General features: G+C 63.5%; 2 protein-coding genes and 1 pseudogene across 2 annotated transcripts in view; 1 reads left to right on the forward strand and 2 right to left on the reverse strand.

The window, feature by feature from the left end:
• Nucleotides 1–6,761, forward strand: part of OPLAH (5-oxoprolinase, ATP-hydrolysing) — an 11,069-nt gene extending 4,308 nt beyond the window's left edge. The window contains 11 exon segments of the mRNA XM_007464553.1: nucleotides 462–622; nucleotides 702–803; nucleotides 875–1,049; nucleotides 2,695–2,879; nucleotides 3,003–3,149; nucleotides 3,235–3,369; nucleotides 3,531–3,680; nucleotides 3,807–3,964; nucleotides 4,070–4,230; nucleotides 4,385–4,482; nucleotides 6,550–6,761. Coding sequence (XP_007464615.1) covers nucleotides 462–622; nucleotides 702–803; nucleotides 875–1,049; nucleotides 2,695–2,879; nucleotides 3,003–3,149; nucleotides 3,235–3,369; nucleotides 3,531–3,680; nucleotides 3,807–3,964; nucleotides 4,070–4,230; nucleotides 4,385–4,482; nucleotides 6,550–6,696 — 1,619 coding nt within the window. The 3' untranslated portion in view covers nucleotides 6,697–6,761.
• A 213-nt stretch (nucleotides 6,762–6,974) lies between these two features.
• Nucleotides 6,975–8,829, reverse strand: LOC103075024 (sphingomyelin phosphodiesterase 3-like; annotated as a pseudogene).
• A 2,172-nt stretch (nucleotides 8,830–11,001) lies between these two features.
• LOC103075312 (speriolin-like) overlaps nucleotides 11,002–19,457 on the reverse strand; it is a 9,836-nt gene continuing 1,380 nt past the window's right edge. The window contains 3 exon segments of the mRNA XM_082931347.1: nucleotides 11,002–11,331; nucleotides 19,177–19,316; nucleotides 19,427–19,457. The exon segment at nucleotides 19,427–19,457 is cut by the window's right edge and continues 24 nt beyond it. Of these exon segments, the coding sequence (XP_082787473.1) occupies nucleotides 11,002–11,331; nucleotides 19,177–19,316; nucleotides 19,427–19,457 (501 nt within the window).

A 19,457-nucleotide genomic window follows, 5' to 3' on the forward strand; every position in this document is an offset into this window, starting at 1 on the left:
GAGCCCCGCGGCGTGCCAGGCAGGGGTGTGCAGAGAGAAAGCGTGACCCGGGGGAAGGGGCAGACGCGGAAGCCCTCCTGCGGTGGTGCAGGCAGTGTGGCCCTGGCCCTGGGATGGCACAGCCCTGCTGCACCGCAGGCCTTGGGCAGGGTGGGCGCTTTTCTCCTCCCAGCACCATGTGATCTGGGCTCTGCACGGTGAACCCAGGCTCCGAAGCCTGTGCCTCGGCATCAGTTTCTTAATGTACGAAGCAGGGCGTAGGGTTGATGGTGGCGCCGGGCAGGGCTGGGGAGGAAGGGGGTGCCACGGCCTCGCAGTGTCTGGGTGGACCATCGCCCGCTTCGGGTCCTGGGTCCGGGACTCAGAGGCCTTGAAGGCGGTGGGCCCTGCCTCTCCGTACCCCGGGAATGCGCTGTGGATGGGGTGGGGCCAGCGGGCATCTGGTCACTCCGTGTCCCCAGAGCAGATGGGCCGCATCCTACAGCGCACGGCCATCTCCACCAACATCAAGGAGCGCCTGGACTTCTCCTGTGCCCTCTTTGGGCCCGACGGGGGGCTGGTCTCCAACGCCCCTCACATCCCTGTGCACCTGGGTGCCATGCAGGAGACGGTGCAGTTCCAGGTTCGGTGAGCCCCTCTCCCTGCCCCCCCGCCCCTTGCACCGGCCCCCTCCTCACTCTGCACCTGTCTCCTGGCTTCAGATCCAGCACTTGGGAGCTGACCTCCATCCCGGCGACGTGCTGCTGAGCAACCACCCCTGCGCGGGGGGCAGCCACCTGCCAGACCTGACCGTCATCACACCGGTGAGGGTCGCTGCCCAGGTACCTTGGGTGGTAGGGCCGCCGGCGCCCCTGACCGTTGCCCTCACCCCTAGGTGTTTTGGCCGGGTCAGACGCGGCCTGTGTTCTACGTGGCCAGCCGTGGGCACCACGCGGACATTGGGGGCATCACACCGGGCTCCATGCCCCCCCACTCCACCGCCCTGCAGCAGGAGGGCGCCATCTTTCTGTCCTTCAGACTCGTCCAGGCGGGTGTCTTCCAGGAGGAGGGTGAGCGGGAATGGGTCTGGGGTGGGGCTGAAACACCTGGCCGCTTCCTGCAGCCAGGCTGGGCCGGACACGGGGATGCAGCCCCCGCTGCCCCCCTCCCCACTGGCCTAGGCCGGCCTCCAGGCTGAGGGAGCTGGTCGGTGACCCCCCAGGGTGGTTGCAGATCGCCTCTCAGAGGTGATCAGACGAGCTGAGCTGAGTTCTGCCCGGGTCCAAGGAGGCCTGGAAGGTTTGGGGGTGGGGAGCTGGCCAGGACACCCAAGGGATTGGGTGCAGGAGTGGGAGGAGCCTATTTTAAGGTGGGCGGCTGCTGGTGGCGTCTATGATTTGCACTGGGCTTACACTGGGTCTGGGGACTGCAGAGACACGGTGGCACCAGCGGCCGGGGGCTGCAGGCTCTCGGAGAGCTTTCCTGGGCCTGGGTCAGTCACTGGGCAGCTGTGAAGGGCTTCAGCTGGGCCTGAGCTGCCTGTGCACCAGGCAAGTCCCCTGCCTGTGTGCTGGGCACATGGAGGCTCCTGCAGGCCAGGCAGGGGGCATGGGGTGGGGACAGCTGCTCTGGCCCTGGAAGATGCTGAGCCTCAAGCTGGGAAGCGACGGTGAGGGTGTTTTGGAGGTCAGGGTTGGTAAGTGGTGGGATTTGGGCAGCGGGGAGGGAATCAAGTTTGGACAGCTGTAGGATGGAGGTTCTGGCACTGCAGTTGCCAGGAAGGTGGGACAGAAACTGCAGTGGGACCTGGGGGTCAGGGACAGCTGGTGTGAGGCTACAGGGGTCTGAGAGCCCTGGGGGCATCCCAGAGTGAGAATAGGTGATGTGGGCAGGGTGGAAGGTGGGGTAACAGAGCCATGGGCTGCTGTGGGTGCTGAGAACACGAACAGAGTGACTGAGGCCTGGCTGCTCACTTGGTCAGTATGGGGTGGGGGCAGAGGATAGGGATCACCGAGGGACCTGTGCAGGCATGTCTGGCAGAGGACCCAGTGGCCAGGGAGCCTGAGAGGACCCTGATCCAGACTCAGGAGGGGAGCTTTCCCGAAGCAGGGAGCGGCCCACGGGGCCAGAACATGTACTGCTGCCCAAGGTGGACGCCTTGTCCAGATCTTTTGGGGGCGGTGGCGGGGCGCACAGGCAGCCATGCTGGCGCTCTTTCAAAATGACTGGCTGTGGCGGTGAGTTCGGGGCCCCCGGGCTGAGGGCAGTGTGAGTGTGGGAGGGTTAAGGGAAGTGGTTTTTCCTGCTGGGAGAGGGGAGGGGGGCCCAGAGAAGGCTGGAGAGTGTGGGCCAGGTGGTGGGGAGGTAGGGCAGGAGAAATGCAGGAGGGGGGAGAGTTTGCTGAGGGAACCTTCCCCCTGCCCTGCCCCCTGCCCCAGGTACCTCCAGCCCACGTGAGATCACGGTCACGGTCAAAGCTGCTTGTCCCATCCTAGGGTGCCCTGGGGGATTGTGGTGTGGGAAGGTTCAGTAGCTGATGCGGGGAAGCTGGGGGTTTTCAGGGGCCTGGAAGAGCCAGCAGGGTAGTGGGGAGCCAGTGATGGGCCAACATGTGGCCCCTGCAAGTGCCCCAGCGGAGAAGTGCGGCAGGCGTGGAGCAGGGCACCAGGTGGCCCTGGGACTTTGAGTGGCTCAGTGGCGGTCCCGTCCATGCAGCGGTAACTGAAGCCCTGCGGGCACCAGGCAAGATTCCAGGCTGCAGCGGAACACGGAACCTGCACGACAACCTGTCAGATCTGCGTGCCCAGGTGGCAGCCAACCAGAAGGGCATCCAGCTGGTGGGCGAGCTCATTGGGCAGTATGGCCTGGATGTGGTGCAGGCCTACATGGGCCACATTCAGGTGGGCCTGGGGGAAGGAGCAAGCCGGCAGCTCTGTGCCTGCCCCAGGCAGGTGGACGGAGGTGGGGGGCACCTGGCCCACCTGGAAGGTGGCGTGGCCGTTACTGAACATACTCTCCACCAGGCCAACGCTGAGCTAGCTGTGCGAGACATGCTTCGGGCCTTTGGAACCTCCCGGCAGGCCCGGGGCCTGCCCCTGGAGGTGTCCGCAGAGGACCACATGGACGACGGTTCTCCCATCCGACTCCGAGTGCAGATCAACCTTAGTCAGGTCAGTCTCGGGAGGAAGGACCTCCCCAGGCATCAGGGCCGTGGCCACCCAGCTGCTGACTTCTCCCCTCTTCTCTGGCGGGCAGGGTAGCGCGGTGTTTGATTTCAGCGGCACGGGGCCCGAGGTGTTTGGCAACCTCAACGCGCCTCGGGCCATCACGCTGTCTGCGCTCATCTACTGCCTTCGCTGTCTGGTTGGCCGCGACATCCCACTCAACCAGGTGTGCAAGGGTGTGCTGTGCACACGGACAGCAGGTCAACCCCAAGCCCCGTGTCGCCCTGAGGGAGCCCGGGGCTAGGTCAGCCCAAGGTCGGACTGGTCCTAGGGATGCGCGTGGTGTACCTCCCGACTGTTCTTGAGCGCTGGCCCCTCTCCCCACAGGGCTGCCTGGCACCGGTGCGTGTCGTGATCCCTAAGGGCTCCATCCTGGACCCGTCCCCAGAGGCGGCGGTGGTGGGCGGCAACGTGCTTACGTCGCAGCGGGTGGTGGACGTCATCCTGGGGGCCTTCGGGGCCTGTGCTGCTTCCCAGGTGCCGTGGGCCGGTGGGCACAGCTCGAGGGCTGCTGGCGGCGGGGGGAAGGGGGAGGGGGAGGGCTGCGACCGGCCGAGAGGGGATGCACCCCCAGCCAGCGCAGTGGCCGCTTGCCCCTGCCAGGGCTGCATGAACAACGTGACCTTGGGCAACGCCCACATGGGCTACTACGAGACGGTGGCGGGCGGCGCGGGCGCGGGCCCCGGCTGGCATGGGCGCAGCGGTGTGCACAGCCACATGACCAACACACGCATCACCGACCCCGAGATCCTGGAGAGCAGGTGAGCGGTGCAGGAAGGGGTGGGGCTGAGGAGCCGGCCGGGGTGGAGCGGGGGCGGGGTGGAGCGGGGGCGGGGGGGGCGGGGCTGACCCCTGATCCCGCGCAGGTACCCAGTCATCCTGCGCCGCTTTGAACTGAGACTGGGGTCTGGGGGGCGCGGCCGCTTCCGGGGCGGCGATGGTGTTGTCCGCGAGCTGCTTTTTCGTGAGGAGGCGCTACTGTCAGTGCTGACCGAGCGCCGCGCCTTCCAGCCTTACGGCCTTATGGGTAAGTGCCTCCCTTCCCCTCTCCCCCCAACCCATCACGGCCGTCAGTTCCCCACCCACCTCCTGTCCCATCTACCCCCCTATTCCCCCACCAACTCCCCACGTCTCTCACTTCCTTGCCTCCTGGGCCACCCCCACCTTGCCTCTTCTTGCAGGGGGTGAGCCCGGAACCCGTGGCCTAAACCTACTGATCCGGAAGGATGGCCGGACAGTGAATCTGGGTGGGAAGACCTCGGTGCTCGTGTCCCCCGGGGTAAGGATTGCGGCCTGGCCTGTCCCATCCCCGCCCCCACCCCCAGCCGCCCTCATCCCACAGAGTGAATGGAGTTGCACCAATAACTAGAGACGGAGTTTAATTTGGCTCCTGAAGGATGGGGGCCGCAGACCGGCTCTCTGGGGTCCCAGCTGGCTGCTGTGGATGCACTGCCCCGCCGGGGATGGGTTGGCGGCAGGAGACAGGCAGAGCCCATCCCCAGGCTGAACCTCCCCTCTGCCCCACAGGATGTGTTCTGTCTCCACACACCAGGCGGCGGGGGCTATGGGGACCCAGAGGACCCCGCCCCTCTGCCGGCGTCGCTCCTGCAGCCCCTAGCCTTCCCTGAGCGGGGCAGCGTCTATGAGTACCGCAGGGCCCAGGAGACCGTGTGAGGGAGGGCCCCGTACAATAAAGATCCCTGAAGAGGACCACATGGACGACGGTTCTCCCATCCGACTCCGAGTGCAGATCAACCTTAGTCAGGTCAGTCTCGGGAGGAAGGACCTCCCCAGGCATCAGGGCCGTGGCCACCCAGCTGCTGACTTCTCCCCTCTTCTCTGGCGGGCAGGGTAGCGCGGTGTTTGATTTCAGCGGCACGGGGCCCGAGGTGTTTGGCAACCTCAACGCGCCTCGGGCCATCACGCTGTCTGCGCTCATCTACTGCCTTCGCTGTCTGGTTGGCCGCGACATCCCACTCAACCAGGTGTGCAAGGGTGTGCTGTGCACACGGACAGCAGGTCAACCCCAAGCCCCGTGTCGCCCTGAGGGAGCCCGGGGCTAGGTCAGCCCAAGGTCGGACTGGTCCTAGGGATGCGCGTGGTGTACCTCCCGACTGTTCTTGAGCGCTGGCCCCTCTCCCCACAGGGCTGCCTGGCACCGGTGCGTGTCGTGATCCCTAAGGGCTCCATCCTGGACCCGTCCCCAGAGGCGGCGGTGGTGGGCGGCAACGTGCTTACGTCGCAGCGGGTGGTGGACGTCATCCTGGGGGCCTTCGGGGCCTGTGCTGCTTCCCAGGTGCCGTGGGCCGGTGGGCACAGCTCGAGGGCTGCTGGCGGCGGGGGGAAGGGGGAGGGGGAGGGCTGCGACCGGCCGAGAGGGGATGCACCCCCAGCCAGCGCAGTGGCCGCTTGCCCCTGCCAGGGCTGCATGAACAACGTGACCTTGGGCAACGCCCACATGGGCTACTACGAGACGGTGGCGGGCGGCGCGGGCGCGGGCCCCGGCTGGCATGGGCGCAGCGGTGTGCACAGCCACATGACCAACACACGCATCACCGACCCCGAGATCCTGGAGAGCAGGTGAGCGGTGCAGGAAGGGGTGGGGCTGAGGAGCCGGCCGGGGTGGAGCGGGGGCGGGGTGGAGCGGGGGCGGGGGGGGCGGGGCTGACCCCTGATCCCGCGCAGGTACCCAGTCATCCTGCGCCGCTTTGAACTGAGACTGGGGTCTGGGGGGCGCGGCCGCTTCCGGGGCGGCGATGGTGTTGTCCGCGAGCTGCTTTTTCGTGAGGAGGCGCTACTGTCAGTGCTGACCGAGCGCCGCGCCTTCCAGCCTTACGGCCTTATGGGTAAGTGCCTCCCTTCCCCTCTCCCCCCAACCCATCACGGCCGTCAGTTCCCCACCCACCTCCTGTCCCATCTACCCCCCTATTCCCCCACCAACTCCCCACGTCTCTCACTTCCTTGCCTCCTGGGCCACCCCCACCTTGCCTCTTCTTGCAGGGGGTGAGCCCGGAACCCGTGGCCTAAACCTACTGATCCGGAAGGATGGCCGGACAGTGAATCTGGGTGGGAAGACCTCGGTGCTCGTGTCCCCCGGGGTAAGGATTGCGGCCTGGCCTGTCCCATCCCCGCCCCCACCCCCAGCCGCCCTCATCCCACAGAGTGAATGGAGTTGCACCAATAACTAGAGACGGAGTTTAATTTGGCTCCTGAAGGATGGGGGCCGCAGACCGGCTCTCTGGGGTCCCAGCTGGCTGCTGTGGATGCACTGCCCCGCCGGGGATGGGTTGGCGGCAGGAGACAGGCAGAGCCCATCCCCAGGCTGAACCTCCCCTCTGCCCCACAGGATGTGTTCTGTCTCCACACACCAGGCGGCGGGGGCTATGGGGACCCAGAGGACCCCGCCCCTCTGCCGGCGTCGCTCCTGCAGCCCCTAGCCTTCCCTGAGCGGGGCAGCGTCTATGAGTACCGCAGGGCCCAGGAGACCGTGTGAGGGAGGGCCCCGTACAATAAAGATCCCTGAAGTCGTCCTGTTCCAGTGGCGGCTGGCCAGGCTCACGTTCTGCGTCCCTGTCTTTCCACCCGTGCTGGCACCTGTCTCCTCCGTACCTGCCTTAGGAGGGCTTGGAAGTCCCACAGCCAGGTGGTCCGTAAGCCCCGCCAGGGCGGTGCTGAATGTCACCCGTTCCACCTCTTGGGGGCAGGAGTCAGGTTGAGGAGTCGCCGCAGCGCCGGCAGGCCCAGCCCCCTGGGCTCCGGCACGCACTGGGCTCAGAATGCCTGCGGGTCCCCCTCGGTGATGTAGTCCAGGTGCCGGCCCCGCCAGTGCTCAGCCGGGTGGCCTCCCCTGGGAGGGCCCGCCAGGGAGTGGCGGCGCCCTTCCTCCTGCTCCAAGGCCCTGAGGAGGGTGGCGGTGTCACCAAGGTCAGGGCAGCCCTCCTTCCGGGCGTTGCCTGGCCCCCAGGTAGCCACTCAGCTCAGCATCTCCGCGGGGCAGGCCACGGAGTGGTGGAACATTGCAGGTTCTCAGCAGCGTTCCTGGGGAGGGCGGGGAAAGGCGGTATCAGTGGGAGCCTGGCCCGCGAGCCGGCCCTAGGCCCGTCCGCCCGCAACCCCGGCGCGTCCCCAGCCGGCGGCGGTCCCGGAAGCGGCTGAACAGCTGGTGCCGCTGCTCCCGCGCGTGGTCTGCGGAGAGGCCGGCGCTCGGTGGGCGGGGCCGCCCGCCCGCCCCGCTGCAGCCTCTTCTCACCTAAGCGCGCAGCTGTCGAAGTTTAGGTCACCCAGGCGCACACTGAAGGCCACGGCCTCGTCACTTTGGCGGCTCTCAACCGCGGACAGCTCGGCCCAGTCCAGCAACAGCGTCAGCTGTGTGCGGCGCAGGAGCCCGTCCTCTGCGGGGCGGGGTGGGTTGGAGGGGAGGGGCGGGGAGGGAAGGAAGGCTCAGTCCGAGGTGCCATTCTGCCTCCTGGACACCCAGCTGCGCCCACGCCTTCCCCCGCCCCGCCCGGTCCCGATCTGTGAGCCCAGCAGCACTCGAAGGGACTGGCGGCGCCTGGGGCAGTTGAATAAACGGTGAGGGGAGGGGAGGTGCAGACAAGGGTTGGGACTCCGCGCAGAGTGAGGGGGGGGGCGGCCCGCCCACGAGCCTACGAGCAGCCAGTCGGGCTCACCGCTCGGCGCATGCAGATGCGTGCAGTGCAGGAAAGCCCACGATGCGGCGCCCGTCCGGGATGCCCAGCTGCGCTCGGGGACCTCCGCGCGTTCGACCCCATGCCCCGCCCCCTCCCGGGTCCCGGCGCGCCGCGGCCGGTGGGCGGGCACCTGTGCAGAAAGTAGTCCCTTGGAGGCCGGCGCATCCTCGCGACGTGCGTGAGGAAGGACCGGAAGGCTGCGCGTAGCAGCAGGGAGCGCGAGGCCGGCAGCAGCCCGCTGCCCAGCAGCTTCAGGTGTGGCCCGGGCTGCAGGCCGAATGTGCCACGTCGTACGACACCGGGACCAGGTTCGGTGCCAGGCGGCTCACCAGGCGTCGCTCTGCGCGAAGATCGGACACCTCCTGCAGGCACGTTAAGTCCAGACTCGCTGGCATGGCGCCCATCAGCACCCCGCACGGCATCCCCTGCACTGGCGAACTGCAGCCGGTAGCCCCATAGGGCGAATGCCGCAGGCCGGCGAGCAGCACGGCGCCCACGATCTCGGCCCGCCGCTGGTTGTGCGGCAAGTTGCCGAAGCGCGTCGGCCCGTCGGGGAGCAGGCACAGGTTGACGCCGAAGAGGCTGAAGCTGCGCGCGGGCTCAAGTGGGGGGGCGCCCAGCACTGCGGAGGGGGCTGGTAGCAGAAGGGACGGCGCCAGGCATGGAGCAGCAGCCAGAGCAGCAGGTCCGGCAGTGCCAGAGGCAGACCGACAAGAAGCAGCAGCGGGAGAGCCGCTCCGGGGCCCGCTGCGGCGCTCAGCAGATCTGGTCGCTTGGGCGTGCGGCCGGCGCCCAGCAGCCCAGCAGCTGGTCCAGGGCCCAGTAGGCCGGGAAACGTAGCGCGCGGGCCAGGCCGGGGGAGAGCGTGAAGCACAGGGTGCGGGAAGGGTGAGGGCCGTAGGGCGCAGGGCGTCGGGGGCCAGTCGGGTGGGCATGGCGTGGCGCGCGGCGCTCTTGGTAGCAGGTCTCTCCGACGACTCACTGGCTTCCAGCGTGCGAGTCGACTCGTTCGTGCGTGCCCGGGAGCTGCAGGGGAGTCACAGGGGTCAAGGCCACGTGGCACAACTTGTGCGCGGAGCCGGCAAGGCGCTGAGCCCCCGCGAGCCTGGGGGTATGGGCACAGGCGGAGCCACCCGGGAAGCCGCCCTCTCCTCACCCGCGCGGAACCTCGGTGGCGGTTGGAGAACAAAAGGGAAAGCGAAAGAGACCCTGGTCCCGCCCCAGATCCTTCTCGCCCCGACCTCCCCTGAAGGCCGCAGGGAGAACCCCCAGACCCGCCCGATGGGAGCGACTTCTGGGTGCAGCCCACACCAAGCGGAGGGCGACACTTTTTAATGCGGGCCGGCGCAGCGACAGAGAGTGGTGCGCGACGCGCCATGCATCCCCCTCTCCCTCCTCCCGCGAGTCAGAGTGTAATGGCCCCGGCGCTCCCGCTGCCCAGACTGCGGGATCTACCCCACCCCGACCTGCTTCCCCCGGTCCGAGGAAGGGGCGGACTCGGAGAGGCCTCACCAGCCACCGCCTCAGCGCCGGGCACCGCCCACAGTGGAGGCGGCTCTGTGACCCTCCCCCAAGAAGCTTCCAATCTGGAGGAAGGGCCGTTGGTTCGGCTCCGCGCAGCAGGCCGGGCCGCCGGGGCATGCGAGCCAGGTGGAAGCCAGCTCTGCATCCACGGAGCCTCTTGCACCCGCTCTGCCGCATCCCAGGACCGAGCCGCCTCCCGCTTGCTCAGGCGCTGCCCTGCCCTCCACCTTCCTAATTCGAGCTGGGAACCAGTTCCTAGAGCTCTTAAGATTGTCTCTTAAATGGCCCTGAAGTTTGGGCCAGGGCTGCCCTTCACTCCTACAGACCTGGAGAAGGGGCTGCTGCTCTCCCGCCTCAGCCCCCAGTTTTCCAGAAACCCCTGATACCCTTCACAAATCAAGATCTGGTGCTGGGTGTGCTCGTTGCTGTGGGTTTGTCATATTGCTAAGCCTTCTCAGCAGACAGAGCTAGAAGGTCTGTATGTGTAGCTCTCTAACGTATCTACACACAGAGACCTTCCCTGCCTTTCCCAGGGGTCTGGCTTCATCTCCGGAAGCAGCAGCCCGGCAGTGAGGGGAGCAAGAAGACGGAGCTCTGGGGCCAGAGCTCCCCAGCACGCGCCACACCCCTCACCTCCGCACCCCTCGCTGGTTGCTGACATGATTCCCCTGGTTGAACCCAGACCCGGGGGCTCCTCTGTTCACTTGCGGTCCTGAGGCTGGCAGGCGGCCGTGCTTCCAGAGCCTTCTTGGCTGGGGTCCGCATCCCCGCCACCTCCTGCCCCTCTTCAGGCAGGCCCTCTGCTCTGCCCCACACTGCTCCCCTCTCCCCACGCACGTCCTGAAGGGACAAGCATCCTGGCCTACACCCCTCTGCATCCTGCACTCTCCACGAGCCCTTCCCCCGCCGAGTCTATAGGTCGTCTCCAGGAATCCCACCCCACCCCATCCCCACTCCAGCTCTGCCCCTGCAGTAGGTGGGATCTGCCCTCGCCAGCTCTGACTCTCCCAGGCCGCTCGCTTCCTGCGGGGCCTTTGGCAGGGACCCCGTCTCCCTGGGCTGCCCGGTGCCCAGGTTCCTCCTGGCTCCCCTCCCTTTAACGTCCTCCCGCCCTCAGTAAGGTTCCAGAAGCACTTGTTGCTGCCTCGTGCAGAGGGAGGCGCTCCCACACCCGCATCCTTCTCTTGACCTCGCCTCTGCCTCCTGCTCTGTGCTCGTCACCAGGCCTGCTGGCACACCCACGACCCTTGCCTGCCAGCTGGGCTCCTTCCTGCTTCCTGCTCTTCCTCCTCCAGGTCTCAGGGGCTCCTGTGCTCCCACCGCCAGGCCAGCTTTGGGGCCTTCGGAACATCCCCCTTGGTAAGACAGCTGCTGAGCTTTGGTCTTGGGGCTCTCCCCAGGGGCCCCGGAAGGGGCATGAACCTGCAGGGCAGGCAGGACTGAAGGGGAGCTGGGGAGGGGGCGCTGGCGAGCCCCCCAGAGGAGGCAGCACCACCCAGGAGTACCAGCGCAGGCCCAGAGGCCAGCGTCCGAGGAGAGCTTTAATGGCTGTGTACCCAGGTGCGGGCCACAGCAAGCCAGCATCACCAGATGAACATGGGCTTGCCGTCGTCGTGCGCCAGCTGGCTGAGGCAGGAGAGCAGCAGCAGCGCGTCGGTGAGTATGCTGGGGTGCACGGTCTCCACCAGCACACGCTGCAGGAAATCCACAGTGTAGGAGACGCCCTTGGACGCGGCCAGCTCGGGCCGCTCCCGCAGGATGCCATAGGCGTTCACCAGCTGCTCGGTCAGTGCCGGGTGCACCCGCCCGTTGTAGCCCAGGCTCTGCAGCCGGTTCATGATGCTCGTGTAGCGGTGTGTGAGTCTCTGGCACAGCTCCTCGTCCAGCTTGTGGTCGCTGGGGTTCAGGGAGGCCTGAGGGGACAGCAGACGTCAGGGACCCTCCCGCCCCACCGCAGCACATAAGCAGGCAGGCAGGTGAGGGGCGATGGAGGCCGGGGGTTATGGTTGTGGGAGGATCCCGATCCGAGGGAGTGTCCTCAAGGGGGGTGTCCTGGAGGCCCTGAGAGAGACGCCTGTGGGCTCTAGGGCGAGGGGAGCCCTGTGGGCTGAGCCTGAGCAGAGAGGTTCCAGAGGCCCCATCACCTGCTCCATCCACCACCAGGGATTCGGACCGAGTGGGGCCACAGGGAGCTGGGGACAGAGAGCATGGCTGGGGGTGATGAAAGACGAGGGGGCCTCCCAAAGCCCCCAGGGTTGCCCGACCCAGAAGACACCACCGCCTCCTGGGTCCTGCCCCGCTTCCTCTCAGCCTTTCCTCCGGGCCCCCCGTCCCAGCACCCCAGGCTGCCTCCTCAGCACCCCATGGCCTGCACAACACCCCTGCGGGCGTCCCTTCCCACCCCTCAAGCTGCACCGATGACCCCAGGCCCAGAGCCAGGGGGGTCTGCTGCCACCAGGTGCCGCTCCCAGCGCCTGGACCCGGGGTCTGCTGCCACCAGGTGCCGCTCCCAGCGCCTGGACCCGGGGTCTGCTGCCACCAGGTGCCGCTCCCAGCGCCTGGACCCGGGGTCTGCTGCCACCGGGTTCTTTGCCTCCGTCTTCATCGCCTGTGACCGCCCTGCCGGTCCGAGTTGCGTCCCGCGGCGTCACCCCCCTGCCCCGTCCCTCCCTCCACTGCCTTCTAGGGCCTCAGCTTAGTCTCTGCTGCAGCCATTTGAAGTTCTTCATAATTTTGAACAAGGAGCCCTGTGTTTTTATGTGCACTGGGTCCTGCAAATTAGGTATCTGTCACTGGTACCGCTGCCCCCAGGCCTGCAGAACGAAGGTCTGAAGTGTACGTAGTGGGACAGGGTCTTTCCCCGCTAGAGGCCCCCTGCACTTTCCACTGCTCCAACTTCCAGGGCCAGGGCGGACCGGCGAGGCCCGGATCTGGCCCTGCTCACCCTCCTCCCGCAGGTCCCCAGACGTCCAGCAGGCTGGCTCCCAACCTGCTAGGGATGCCGGGACAGTCTGCTCAGGCACCGCCTTCTCCAGGAAGGCCTCGCTGTCCGCTCCCTGGATGGTCACGTGAGCAGAGCACCAGGCTGATACCTGGGCTCAGCCAAGGGGCCCCCAGAGCCCTGGGCTGGCACCTCTGCTGCCTGCTGACACTAGGTCAGGCCTGGCTTCCTGACCTGGGCGCCTGAATCTTCTCCCGTTTGCCTGTTTCCAGGCCCCGGTGGGACAGACGGCAGGAGCCCAGCTGGCATCTGTGGGTGAGCAAGCGGACCTGCGGCTGCTCACACCGGGGCGACCCGCCGAGCAAGTCGGTGGATAGCGTTAAGCCTCGGCTCTTGCGGGGGCATCGAGAGCCGTCACCTGCTCACCCCCGGCCGTGGCTGGGCTCCTGCTGTGTGCCAGGCTGGGCACGTGGAGCTTAAGACACGAGCAGGAGTCCGACGGGGGCACATTTACGCTGAGAGACGAGGCCAGGGCTGCCCCTAGGAAGTGACCCCTTGAGAGTGGAGGGCAACAAGGGGGAGTGGGTGGGGAAGAGCAGGACAAGCACCCCAACAGCACGGGGGCAGTGGATGTGGGTGCCCGCCCCCAGTCCCCTCAGGCTTCCCCTGAGAAGCTGCAGGCCTGAGCAGAGCATGGGGCTGGGGGCGGCGGGCGAGCGGAGTGCCCTGTCCTAAAGGCTCGGAGACGCCTGGTGGGCTTTGTGGTTTGAAGAGATCATGCTGACCACTGGCAGGGGATGGACGGAAGCTGGAGAGAGAGGGTGAAGGGTTCTGTCCATCCATCCTCACTCTGCAGATCTCCGAGCCCTCCCAGTTCAGGTGTGAGCAAAAGGCCCTCAGAGTTTACAGTGAGGACACGGCCCAGTAGAGGGATGGTACTGTGAGCGCTGCCACTGGGGATGGGGTCCTGGAGGGAGAGGTTGCTGGACCGAGGCCTGAAGGACAAGGACAATGGAGGGGAGAAACTTCCAGGCTGAGGAGCAGCATGCATGGCACGGAAGGTGCCGGGACGCCGGGTGCAGAGCTGGGCCCCCGGGGAGAGTCAGGTTCGACGGCTGCCACCACGCTGAGTGTGAGCCTCGCGTTCCCTGCTGGGACTGCAGGAAACGCCGCACCGCCTGACGGCGCTGCTGTGAGGACAAAGGAAACGTCTCTGGGGGCGTCGAGCACAGCACCCGGGCCGGTCAGCTCTGCTGCACGGGGGTCATGTCTACAGGCGTCGGAGTAGAGCAGGAGGGGTGCCCAGGGCGGTGCACTCGGCCCCGGTGAGCCCGGGTTCGGGTGGGGAGAAGAATGAGAGGCAGAGCTCCTGACGGCTTTTCTTGTTGACTGAAGGCCTCGGAGGGAGAGAGTGAGCTCCCCGAGGGCAGACACTGCGTCTGGCGCCCGCTTGGCGTATTCTGAACGCTCGACGCCAGCCAGGCCTGAATAGCTGGAGCAGCAAGCCCAGCTGTGGACCAGCTGAGGCGGCAGCGGTTTGGACCACGGGGTAGGAGTGGAGAGCAGAGTGCAGGCGCGGCGGCGGACGCGGAGAGACTCCGAGTGGATGCGGAGGGTCTTTACAGGGAGGAGCCGCAGGCCTGGCGCTGGAGGGGGCGTGGCGGGCGCAGGGCCGCGGGGGGGCACACAGACTCCCAGCTGCGAGACCCGGCACACGTGCTCATCACGCAGTCCTTCCATCCCGGACCACACGCAGCATCGACCACGTGCTCAGCGGAAGGGGAAATGGCAGCAAATGTCAGAGAATCGGCATGGTACGGCCCTCATTCTCCAAACACAGGGCAGCTGTGTTAGAAGCCAACACTCACGTGCAGCCAAACGCCCCTCAGATGGTGGTCCCGACTGACTCAGGGCTTAGAGAGGAAATGCAATGCAGTTCGTGAGATATTCAGACCTGAACAGCCACACACCCACCCCTCTAGCCTGCAGGGCTGCAGCCAGAGTGCCACCAGAGTCAGGCTGGAGCCTTGGCGGACGTGGCCGAGGCTGCCAGGAGACCGTCGCTTTTCCCCACCAGCCTTGAATAACAGAAGCCTCCCGCTATGCCTGGATCCTAGAACAGGATCCACTCTGGCTGGTGTTCCCCTTGTACCGGTTGCTGAATATTTTGAATATCTCCCTGACCAGAAGGAACTTCCTTGTCCTAAATGTAATTCTTTAAAAACAAAAGAGATGTAAAATAAAATGATTTAAGAGCTCAACCCAAGAAAGAAAAATAAAGCAAAGCTAACGGAAGGAGAAGGAAGGAAATAATAATGAGCAGAAGTCCACACCCTCCACCGAACAGAGAGGATGAGCAAAGTCCACACCCTCCACTGAACAACAGAGAGGATGAGCAAAGTCCACACCCTCCACCGAACAGAGAGGATGAGCAAAGTCCACACCCTCCACTGAACAGAGAGAGGATGAGCAAAGTCCACACCCTCCACTGAACAGGGCAGCGCCTCCCCCTTCTTTTAGGTAATGAAATGCCCAGCTGAGACCACCACGTGTCCCACCGTCCTGCAGGGGGACCTGATGTCACTAAGTCCGAGCCAAAGGGAGGAGCCTGGGACTTCGAGCACCATCCCCCAGGCCGAGTCCCGGGACGCGGGGACCCTGGGGACCCTGACGTGTGCGAGGGGCTGGTCAGCAGAGCCCAACAACCCTGTGGAGAGATAAACCTCTGGCTTATTAAGCCATGTATTCCTGTCACAGAAACTTGGCACGATCTCTAAAAATGTAGCAAAGCTGCAGAACTCATAAACAGCAAACAGAGCCTCCCAGGGCATCTATAAACACCAGGGATGCAGTGTGGTTTATGAGCGGAGTATCTTCTCATGTGTATCAATATGTTAACAGAAGAGGGAGGGGGAAGAAAACTGTGTGATCATCTCAGTGAGAGAGAAACAACATTCTAAAAAATTCCGTATTTGTTCATGAGTAAGAAAAAAACCGACAACTCTTCACCTGATGTGGCAGATGCTGAATGTGGCTCACCTGGCTTCTGTCCTAGTGCATTCTAGCACCTTCCTGAACTCTAAGAGGCTGGACGCTAAACATCACCTATTCCAGACTCCCCTGTGGCTTAGGTACCCCTCTGACCTGGGTTTCTGCCCAGCAGGTACAGGTGCGTGGACCTCATCTCCTGGAGGAGACAGTGTAGGCAGGGGACTGGGCTGTCTGGAGAGTGCACTGGCTGTGGCACTGGTTCATTGGGGCAGCTGTACCAAACTGCAGGCATCCGACTAGGTGTGTGCATGCTGTTCCTGGGGCAGGGATGACAATGGCGTGTTCACTCCCTTGGCGTGCTGGCATTTTTACTGGCTGTGTAGCAGGCAAGCCCAATTTGGTGTCCTTCCTGGAGCCTGTCTGAACACCTAAACATTTATAATAAACCCCTTTCTGCTTATATCAGCTGGTGTGGATTCTGTTATGTGCAACCAAGGACTCTGACTGGTTTGTCGAAAGAAGATCTGGCAAAAAGCCTGGAACACACATCGTACTTAACCGGAAGACTAGAAGTGTGTGTTTGTAATCACGTCAGAAACAAGATGAGGTTGCCTTATGATCTGCTTTTAAAAAGTGCTATATGGGACTTCCCTGGTGGTCCAGTGGTTCAGACTCCGAGCTCCCAATGCAGGGGACCTGGGTTCGATCCCTGGCCGGGGAACTAGATCCCACATGCATGCCGCAACTGAGTTCGAATGCCGCAACTAAGAAGTCCACATGCCGCAACTAAGAGGTCCACACGCCGCAACTAAGAGGTCCACATGCCGCAACTAAAAGATCCCGCATGCCGCAAATAAGACCCAGCGCGGCCAAAATTAAAAAAAAATTTTTTTTAAGTGCTATATGATATGATTGTCTACAGAGGAAAGCAAAATGATATACAGACTGTCGAAACTAGCGAGGGGGTTTGGCAAGGTAGCTAAATAACAAATCACTACACAGAAATCAAAAATGTTCTGGGCAGGCCAATGCGTTGGCCTAGAGAGCATCTGTGGGGGGACCATGGGCAGGGCTGAGGTACCACCCTCAGTCACCCTCACACTGATGCAGCTGGACTCAGGGTGTCCTAGGACAAGGGCGCAGAAAGGAAGAGAGCCAGAGCATCTCCCATGGAGCAGATCTTTGTGTTTGACTAGAAGAACTGACAGGCATGGGCACTGGGATAACTTTCAGTCAAGCTTAAAAGATGGCATAACTGCCTGCGAACTTACACAAAAGTAGATAGCTACGTTCTATGAAAAAAGTCAACGAGTCCTTATTGAATGTCGGGTTCCATTACAGTTTTCAGCGTTAAAGCTGTACGGCATTCGGGAAGCAAAGGACCCCAGTTGGATGACACCAGGTTTCACCTGGTTTGGTGAATCTAGGTAGAATTTAGGGGTTCTAGCAACCACCAACATTGGAGTTCAATGTGCAGAGAAATAAACAAGATGTCTTGATGAAGGGAAGTAAAAGGCTGGGCAAAGTGGAATTAAATGCAGATAGGAATCAACGAATGATCCAGCCAAGTAGGCAGGATGGCTTGAGACCAGGAAGCATCTTTATGATCCTCGGGTGGGACCAGACCTCAGTCAACCTGCAGTGGGCCCTACAGAAGGCCAGCCAGGGGGTACCCTAAAGACAACTTCCGTGCGGGTGGGCTGCAGTGGAGCAGCTTCCGGGCAGCAAGTGTATGATCCTGGCAGTTCTGGTCATTGCTGGATGGAAGGTGAATGGGGCCAGAGGCCGTGGAAATGGTGACGGTGGCCGATGGGCAGGATGACCAGGTGAGTGTTGTGGTGAGAACCACCAGCTCCCCAGAGGCCGCCAAGGTGGAGGCTGAAGCATAGACTCAGGGGCACCAAACTCCTCGACTTCCTTAAATACCAAAAAAATTGCCTTACGTACATTCTGCTTCCTTTTCCTGCCTCTTCTCTAAAGAGTTGCCATTTAGTGCCGTGACTTAAATTCTCCGGCATAAGCGGTAACTCGCAGGCAAGGTGGAGAGCAGCATGGAAGGGGAGGACCCGCACAGCCCATGCCCTCCTGGAGGGTCTACCTTATCCTCCGTATAAACAGCAGTTTCAAACAACCAGAAACCTCTCTCCACAGTTTGATGTCTAACTTCTATGTGGGCAACTAGACTTTCACTTATGATTAAGCGTAGTCTTTGGCAACTAGATATCAGATGCAGCATTTTAGAGACATAAATATTTTGCTTCTCCCACGTCATTTGCCAGTTTTTAAATAGCCGCTGCCAGGCTGCACTCATGGCACAGCAGTGGTGGCGGTGGTCCAGGATACGAGTCAAGGGTCGTCAAACCCAACATGGCCAAAGTTGGCGCCGCTGACACGAGCAACACAGGGGTAGCCAACATGGCAGATGGGAAACTTCCCCAGTTCAACCTATAAACCAATGAAAAACTAAAAATTTGAACTAGGTTTTTCTTGGAACTTGCCAGACTGATCCTAAAATTCACATTGAAGAGCAAAGGGCCAAGAGGAGCTACGACGATCTGGAAGAAGAGATGCCCAGGCTCCCTTGGCCTCCCAGGATTAGGACACTGTCACCTCGGCAGGGCCGGACCTACAAACCTGGAGCCCACACTCGTGGGACTGGGAGAGGGGACCGAGGCGGGGCTGGCAGCTCCAGCCTTAAATGGGACTCGAAGAGTACAAACAATAAAGGAAAACGTGGGACTTCCCCGGCGGTCCAGCGGTTAAGACTCCCCGCTTCCACTGCAGGGGACGCGGGTTCCATCCCTGGTCGGGAAACTAAGATTCTGCATGCCACGTGGCACGGCCAAAGAAAAAGAAGAATAAAAAAAAAAAAAAAGGAAAAGGTGGATAAAAAAGGTGGATAATTTCGGTCTCATTAAAATTAAAAACCTAACCAAAGGACACCTTAACGAAAGGAGAAGCCAGCTCAAACCGGGACACAGATGAGCCCACTGTAACTGAACGTGATTCCTGCCCACTCACAGACCCAGAGCCACAGCCCATCCACGGATAAGGACGGCCAGAAGGGAAGGGGCCGGGAGCCCCGAGGGCTTCTTCGAGAGGGAAGAGTAAACGGCTGAAGGGCCGCGGCTGACGCCCGCCCCCTGCCCCACCCCTGCCCCACCCCCGCTCCACCCGGGTGGGCGTGTCGGTGGGGAAGGGCGCGCACCGCCTCATCCTGCCCCGGCGCAGCCCAAGCCCCCGACGGCTCTCACTCCAACGTGCCTCCTACGCGTGGTGGCGAGGAGACGCGCCCAAGCGTGTTTGGGAAACATCGTCCTCTGTGTCCCTCAGTGGGAGCGGGCTCAGTGGAGGGCATGCTGGGAATACGGAACGAGCCCGGCCTGAAGACCCTGGGCACCTGGGCTGCTCAGAGGCTCTGAGACCTGTCTCCCCTGCGCCCCCCCAGTGACACTTGAGGACTTGGACAGGGCGAGGGAGAGGCATAAGGCGTCAGCTCTGCCAGTCTGGGGAGGGCCGGTGGGAGCGGGGCCTGGCAGACCCCCGAGGCCATGGCAGTGGCAAAGTGGGAGCTCACAGGCCTGACAGTGCTGGGGCCCCTCTGCTGCTCTGCCCTCTGGCAAGGCCGCCTGTGTGGCTGGGACCACACGCTCCTGCTGCCAGATGCCGCGGACACCTGCTGGCCACTTGGACTGAGTGCGGTGTTTCCTCCATCCCAGGGTGCCCGCAGATTCTGATGCGCTCTGCCTAGCTGGAGTGCAGGGGCCCCCGGAAGGCCGTCCCCAGCCCTGCAGGTGGCGGTGAGCGGCAGGTAGGCACAACACACCTGAATGATCTTCTCCGGAATGTTGGAGACCGTGAAGCCATAGAGCCGGACACGCTCGGGGAAGATGCTGGACAGGATCCTGCGGTCCAGCTGGAAGGCGATCTCCCCCACCAGCCTCTCCCAGGCCAGCTGCTTCGACTCTGGGGACAACAAGGGGTAGAGGGAGTGGTCAGTGACCGTGGTCAGCAGCCCAGGGGGGTGCCTGGGAGGTCTCCCAGGGCAGCCGAGGAGACCCCAGACTCGTGCTGACGTCGGGAGCCGTCAGGGAACTTGCCGCTCTT

Source organism: Lipotes vexillifer, unplaced genomic scaffold, assembly GCF_000442215.2.
Source record: "Lipotes vexillifer unplaced genomic scaffold, Lipotes_vexillifer_v1.1 scaffold394, whole genome shotgun sequence".
Classification (NCBI taxonomy): Eukaryota; Metazoa; Chordata; class Mammalia; order Artiodactyla; family Lipotidae; genus Lipotes; species Lipotes vexillifer.